This window comes from Spinacia oleracea, chromosome 4, assembly GCF_020520425.1.
Source record: "Spinacia oleracea cultivar Varoflay chromosome 4, BTI_SOV_V1, whole genome shotgun sequence".
Classification (NCBI taxonomy): Eukaryota; Viridiplantae; Streptophyta; class Magnoliopsida; order Caryophyllales; family Amaranthaceae; genus Spinacia; species Spinacia oleracea.
The window spans coordinates 16,312,209-16,319,878 of record NC_079490.1 but is presented as its reverse complement, the minus strand read 5'-3'; the positions used below and the strand labels follow the sequence as shown (position 1 = coordinate 16,319,878).

Here is a 7,670-nt window from a genome sequence, read left to right as displayed (position 1 = left end):
TCTACGACAAAATCAAGATCATATGTGCTGGTAGCAATCATAACTACAAGAGTATGTAGATGGCAATTCTGCCTTCTGCATGTTTTATTGTTCATTATACATTCATTAACGAAATTTCGACATAAACGCCACCCATTTCTATGGGAGCCGCAACTCTAACTATATACCTAGCAATTTCAAGGTTCAGAGAATGAGCAGTGTAGCATCATCTATTCACCTGCATTAATGATACCCGAAAGGAAACTGTGCTTTCCTTCTAGCAGCAACAGTTCGTCTAACAATCTTCCACATGACAGCAGCTCGGATCTTACACCACCCAGCCCTGGACTTTCCAGTGCCTGAGATATCAACTCTAATATCAGGAACCTGGGAGAAGATACCTAAATGTACATCAGGTGTTGAAGCTGCTAAAAAGTTGTCCCCTTGTCCCCAATTTGTAGTAACAGGATAAAATGGTGTGGTTTGAATATGAGAAAGCTCTCCAAACTGACAGTTTTGTGCAAATGTTGAAATTGGACTGTTATGGAACCAGTTGTATGCTTTGTCAGAGGGTTCAGCAGAGTAATCACACATCAGTAAAGAGCCTGGGGTGAACCCTTGTATCGGTTGGTTTGTCTGAGATGCTGAGTCGCCTTCCAGTAGATAGCCATCTTCAATTGTGCACGGATATGATGCTGAATCTGATAGATTGATGTCCAACTTCTTATCTGGTTCAGCTGTTCAAACATAGTAGTTATATTAGAAGCTAAAAACAAAACAATTGAGATTTAAAAGGAATAAATCCAGTTTGTATAAGCAATAAGAAATCAGGGATCAATAACAAAAAACACATACTCCTCAATTACTCATCTGCAGAAATAGTGACCTAAACTTGGACAAGAAATAAAGATTTAAACTTCCACTGCTGATCTAGCACACCCTAAGACTTGTTTCTGCATGTATGTTGCAACATTGAGCAACACAAGTACAAGTACAAGAAGGACGTCTGTGCAAGTAACAGCTCAATAAAACAGCATGTGTTATTGCACGATTATTCTAGAGATTCTCAGAATATTCATATGATCCCTGGAAAAAATCAGAACTCATCCAAAGTTATTACCTCTTAATTGGGGATTTCATTCAGTTTCTATTATCAGTTTATCACTGGATTTTACAACACCAAACTTTGTCTTACGATAAAGGTATGCAGAAATACACAACTATCTAGAACTAAGCGTATACAGAATCACCCCTCACCCCCCCCCCCCCCCCCATCCTTTCGAAGAAGTACATAGTTAGATTACCTTGATCTATAATCGAAAGAGAATCATGCTGTAATTCCAGCTTCGGACTAGAATATTGGAAATGTTCAATAGTTGGTTGCATTGAAGTAGAGATAGCTGACGGATTGATAACTGGAACCAGCTGATTCACATTCAAGAATGCTAACTGCTTCAGCTTCTCCACCAGACCCTGACAAAGATTTTACATAAAAAAAAGATCAGCCCCGAGTTATTCAGAGGAGCAAAAAACTCACTAAATGGTCCAATCTGTAATCATTCACCTTTTGGCAAATATCAAGAGCATCAACGGGCTGATAATCTTGACCTTTAAACTTCACAGCTACGACTTTGTAGACACAGTTGAACAGGAGCTGAGTACGATCCACTTCATTACAGTAACTATAGCATGTGTTGTCTAGGTGGCATTCATTAGCATGCTTCACCATTGTGTCCCATGTCCTATTAGCAACCCCTTTGCCAAGCACCTACAAAGGGTACACATAAGTTAAATCAGACTACGCAGAAACAGGATTCTCTCCAAAGTCATACACATACAGAATCCATGTTCTTACATGTCGTAAATATGACGAGTTCAAGTGATATTGCATCAAGAAATCCTTTACTGTCCTGATTCCATTTTTCTCCAATTTCATGTTCGATGCTCCTTGTTTTGATATTTTTTTTAAACGCCAAACTGGGTCATCCAAGGATGGTGTATTGTGCTTCTGATAGGCTGAAACATGTTAAAAACACACTCAAAAGCTGAGGATATGTTAGCAGTCCAAGTTAGACATCTAAGACAAAGGAAAAGAGACATGCACTTACATTCCCCACGATGGTCCAACACCGTAAAAGCATCACTGACGGCTTCCCTGATGCCAATTCCATGAGAAGCTCTTGACAAAACTCGAACCCCCAACTTGAACTTTCTACTTCTCACCCAGCTTGAATTGTCAGTGAACATGATGTTTTCAATGGTTCCAAGACCACCAACAAGTGCAAAGGAAATATCTCCAACCAACAATGGCCGTTTACCTTCTCTCTCACGCAAGATGTTCTCTTTAAACTCGCCCTCACTCCAATCTTCCCGTCCATCAGCAGCAAAATCACCATTAAGAACAAAAATCTCAACCTTCATAGAAGAGAATTGACCATGTTGGATCAGGCTCTTAGACTTTGCATCCACTAGTTTTATCCGAAGAGGGTCGTGCTCCTCGTCCTCTACCTTACTATTTGTAAAAAGTGTGTAAGGCAATTTGTTGACAAAAAGCAGCTGCAGGCTTCTTAAAGGAAATAGATCTTGCTGGAGACCAAGCGGATGTCTACAACCAATAAACAAAACATTCAGTAATTATAGAAGAAACATCAGTAACAAAAATACAGAGTCACTGAGTCAGTGGAAGTTCATAAACAAGTAATAAACTTTTCTCAATTTATAATGTCACAATTCCATCAGTTTTCTCTCTTTATATTAATAAATTCAGGCACACCCACATACACGCACGCGCTTATGCACACATACTGACACACTTACAAATACATGCATGGTTATGCTTCAATACAGAAAACAAAAAAACCCTTCAAGTCCAGTTGCTCACTGGCAATTAAACAAAACTACAGCATTTAAAATCGTACCTATATACGTTAAATCACCTGAAAAAGGCAATCCAGTTCAAAACTAAGACCAAATACCTAGGGAATGGAGCATAAAAATAGTAGCCAACTTTACTGTAATAGTCACAGAATAGATCTTTTAACAGCCATTAGAAGGTAGTTATGTGAAAAACTAATTTACCTACAGTTACACTGTACCAAAGGGTGTCTAACAAACTTTAGAACTGCAAAAAACGATACAAGTAGGAGAAGCAAGAGCTGCGGCCACAAGCCAGGGTGTTAAAAAAACAAAAAAAAGATGGACACAAAACTAACCTTGGAGATGACTGAAGAAAATAAATCAGAGGCTCCACTTCCTCCTTCACCTATTTACAGTACATGAAATAACAGTTTTAAATTAACTTCAATAATGAAACATGGACATCACTATTAAATCCAAGGAGTTCTAGGAAGAGAATACTAAACACAGCTAAAAAAAACCCTTCAAAGGAATAACTACATTACTCAGACTCTTAGAGAACTCGACGCAGTCTAAATGCAAATTTGCAGTCAAACTTCAGATTTTCCATGAGTTTGCTGTACATAAGATAATCAGGCAGAATAAAGCATCAACTGAAATCATACCATTCTACGAAGTGCAGGTTCCAATATTGCAGATATTTGTGTTGCAATCTCTTGCACTGACACTTCTTTCGTTACATAGTTAACAACTCTGCAAATACATTGCAAGTCAGTCACCAAATATACTCAAAAATAAAAACATACAAACACAAAGCAAAAGAGCACATGGAAACAAATTGAAAATCCATGCACTCACTTCTGAATTTTGGTTGGCGGGCTATGGGAGTTATTGTTTTGTGATGAGTTGCCACTCCCGTCATCACCAAGTTGCCTTTTGAGTACCATTACAGTGAATCAGAATGTTTCTTAGAGGAAAAGAGCAAAACTAAAAGCAAGTAACCAAAAACTGCTTAATAGCTGCATGCTTTTATAGGGCACGAGGCAGCAAATCAGTCCCCATGAAAGCGCGTAGATGTTTCATTTAAACACAAAAGTTGAATAAATTATAAAAGTCAAGCTAAATTATTATCATTTATCAATAACAACCACACCTCCTCAAGTCTTTAGAAAAGATACACATGCTTGATTCTTTGATAAACAAAATGTACACTAGTCAAAAATACAGTTATAGTCGAATTTTTAAACAGGGTAACTGGGTAAGCCATACATTTTACGTAGAGAGAAATCTTAACCTATCATGTAAGTATATGATTATTAGGAGTATTAAACAATAAACATAAAGAAAATGGATTATTAAAAAACAAAGCAACTAGCTAAATGACCAAAGAAACGCGCTAAGGCTTGAAAAGAAAGTTTCACTAGTCATGGTCTATTGTCAAGTCATCACCTATCACCAAACACTTATGAGATTGTAATTCATTAATACAAGTCAAACACGAGTGCTCAAATTTATATACAAGAAAGCTCAATTTTTTTGTATATTTATACAGAAATGGGGAAGAATATATGCTACTCCGTATATACCAAATTGAGGACACTATGATCCACACATGCCCAATGTGGCTATGTCTACTTTATTTTTTTCTTGAAAAGAAGTCAAGGGTACCTATCATGGATTCATAGTACATGGTTTCCATCTTATACTAGGGATTTTAGGATTGCAAATGCTTTAATAGCATGTGATTTTATGCAAGCGAAAAGGAAATTAATTAGATTGCATTCCCGATCAAAACAAAAAAAATAAAATTATAAGATAAACGAAAAAGTACATAGATAGCTTCAAGCAAAAATACAATCAAACTTGAAAAAGTAATACCGAGTACTCCGGTAGAGCATGTACATTGGTTGGCTCTTTAAAAGAGCTCTCGGAGGACTCTCCACTCTCTCTCTACCACTATCTGTGTACAAGACACACTCAAGAATTCATTCCTAAAAACACCCAACATTGGTTGGTTCTTCAAGTGAGCTATCAAGTCTCTTTTTACCATTTAATGATCCATAATTAATTGTCTTTTTAAAAGTTACTATCCACTTTTCAAAGTTACCCACTTTTTAACAAGAATCAACTCTTGGAGGGCCATTGGGCAAGAGTTACCTTGAAATAGCTCTCCATAAAGAGCTAATCAAGATCCCCTCATGAACCACTCAAGAGCCCCAATGTTGGCCAAAAGATAGTTCTTATTGGAAAACTACTTGAAGAGCTACTTGGTGAGCCACTTTAAGAGCCTCAATGTACATAACTACATACTCTAACATCCAATAAAATCAATTAAAACCCGGTTTTGTTTTTCGTCATACAGTTCACTTCAATCTCCATTTCTTGTGATTTAACTATATTTGAATCAGTTTAATTTAATACTCCAAGTGTTAGACGACTCCATGAACACTACTTGTATAATGTATTGTTGGAATTCCTATATGTTTTGCAATAATTTGACTCAAAAGTCAGAAGTTTTAGAACTACCAAACAATAATGTGATGTGTGAAAGAAATATAAAGAAAAGTAAAACTATGGTCAACACTCAAGACATCTAAGAAAAAGACAATTCAGAAAGAAAAAAGTACTGACTATCTTTTCTTTTCTTTTATAAGTTTCTTTCTTTCTGGGGTATAGAATTAAAATAAAGTTATCACTTTTATCAAGCAAACACACCCTGACAAGTACCACTCAATTCGATCTAAATTGTTGTCAATTCTAATTATTTTGTTTTTTGTGTTATGAAATTCAACTAATAACTAATCAACCTTATAGCATGATCAAATACTCTAGTAATTACATTACTCCCTTCGTAGCATTTTAAGCATTCTTACATTATTGTGCACAAGGGCACGCATATTGATCTTTGACATGGTATTTTGGATCAAATCTTAGATAAAGTACACGTGTCACAATACTTTTTTTTTTTCTTGGTTCTACTACGAGGAGTTCCCACCGCCTTCGGCGAGTGGACTAATATCCCGCGGGAGTTTGCATGGGTAACTCGGTGGGCAGCATCCCTCCCAATTGATATTTTTTCCATTTCCAAGACTCGAAACCGAAACCTTGGTTAAGGAGCAAGAGGCCCTTAACCACTCATGCCAACCTCAATTGGTACGAGTCACAATACATGAAATGTGACCTCGGAATATTATTTTAGGACATCTTGAATAAAGGGTGTCAACGTGTGGCCTATAAAAAGTGGGACGGATTGAGGAATACAAAACACGAAACATTATGAGGAAGGTAGGAAGAAAAAACAATCGAAATTAGGAGGCGTATTAAATCAAAGGTTTATGAATGAAATAAGTAAGCATTAAATTGACTAACAATCTCAATAGACAAATACAATTCAATTCGTTGATGAAGAAATAAATTCCATGTGAATATTGAAAATCAAAAATCAAAAATTCCACAAGCAAGTCAACTGAGAACGCAATTAGTTTTAGAGTAAGAAGATAAAAAATCGAAATCAGGGTAGAATCAAAGTGAGAACAATTCTGACCAGAAGAGTGGAGTTAGAATTCAATCATTCATTCATTCACGACCACACGAAAACACCCTTCTGGATAAAAGGGTACAAAGAATTTTCTTCTTGTGCGTAGGAAGCTGCCAGGGAAGATCGCATTTTGCTTCATTTTCTGGGTTTCGAGGATGATTTTCTCAGGGAATTGGGAAAATAGAGATGGTGGTGGGGTGCCAGGGCAGTCTGTAGTTTCGACCTTCTTTCTTCACTTCCAGAAGCCCCGGCGGCCTTGCCTCTAAAGGCTGTAAATTGTCGTGTGGTTAGACTTGACAAAACTTACCCGACTCTCTAAATATCTCAATTTTAAAGTTTAGGATTGGTTGATTCGTTTCGATATTGGGTAATCCACCTCAGTTATTAATGTAGAATCACGGAGTATCATTTAGTTCTTGTTCTATTTGGTTTAAATTTTAAATTTTGGACAATTTTAGATAAGCTTAGATAATACATTGTTTAAATTGTGGAGAAATTTACAACAAATCATAATACAGAGTAAATTGGATGACCCACGTACGATCAATTTATATCGAGTGACCTATTATCAACTTCTAATTGATTTGGAGAAATATCGTTCACGTATACGTTGTTTGGCAACAAATTTTTAGGTAGTTGTTTTTCTAGTTTTGACGCAAAAGTGACAATAAAAAAAAGTTTGACGTAAAAGTGAGAAAAATTATTTGGTAAAATTGTATTTTAAGAATAAAGATGTGTTATAATAAACACGGATTATAGCAATGAAAATACGAAAATGATAAAGGTCGCAACATGCGACCTTTAAGCCGTGTCACAATGATGACATGGCATGCTTATATGTCATGATTTAAATTGTAAATTAAAATATTTAATTTATATATCCTACTTTAAATGTTTTAAAAAAAGCTAGGAAAATCTTAATATTCTAATTTGTTTCCTTATTTATATCGATTACCTTATTTACATATTTTCATAGTAAAAATATTGCATTGATAGTAAAAATATTATTATGACTCATAACCTACGTGTCGCCTATATGTACCAATTAAACTGCGACACGTAAGATTACGACAACTAATTGTTGTCGCAACTTGCGACCTTTATCATCACCCATGAAAATAATATCTAAGATTTAAGATTGCTTTATGTTCTCAATATTTGATCATTTGTACATATGTAATACGGTTTTACGAGTAGTACTTACATAGGAGTAGTTACATAGTATGTGCACGGTGCACTATAAAAGTATGTGTACCTTCCCCTCTCCAATTGAGCTAATATGATCAATTGATGGTTT

At 35.9% G+C, this 7,670-nt stretch overlaps 1 protein-coding gene across 2 annotated transcripts; it reads right to left on the bottom strand.

Moving 5' to 3' along the window:
• LOC110799516 (calmodulin-binding protein 60 B) lies at positions 1 to 6,731 on the bottom strand. 2 transcript variants are annotated; one of them, XM_056827082.1, is made up of 9 exons: positions 6,380 to 6,731; positions 3,694 to 3,768; positions 3,501 to 3,588; positions 3,192 to 3,241; positions 2,088 to 2,584; positions 1,835 to 1,995; positions 1,544 to 1,747; positions 1,284 to 1,452; positions 1 to 716 (listed from the first exon to the last, which is right to left on the bottom strand). In XM_056827082.1, exons 3-9 carry the CDS (start codon positions 3,501 to 3,503, stop codon positions 223 to 225), a joined length of 1,578 nt encoding a protein of 525 aa, XP_056683060.1. In that variant the 5' UTR covers positions 3,504 to 3,588; positions 3,694 to 3,768; positions 6,380 to 6,731; the 3' UTR covers positions 1 to 222. The 2 variants fall into 2 exon arrangements, with proteins under 2 accessions (XP_056683060.1, XP_021860477.1); XM_022004785.2 differs by lacking the exon at positions 6,380 to 6,731 and having other exon boundaries at positions 3,694 to 6,267.
• Positions 6,732 to 7,670: the final 939 nt, after the last annotated feature.

Bases quoted from the DNA above. Each gene is read 5' to 3' on its own strand.
- LOC110799516 (XM_022004785.2), bottom strand. From the start codon at position 3,782: ATGGTACTCAAAAGGCAACTTGGTGATGACGGGAGTGGCAACTCATCA. The intron at 2,585-3,191 runs GTTAGTTTTGTG...TATTGGTTGTAG, and splicing joins TTTCTTCAGTCATCTCCAAG to ACATCCGCTTGGTCTCCAGC. The intron at 717-1,283 runs GTAATCTAACTA...ATGTTTGAACAG, and splicing joins TCTTTCGATTATAGATCAAG to CTGAACCAGATAAGAAGTTG.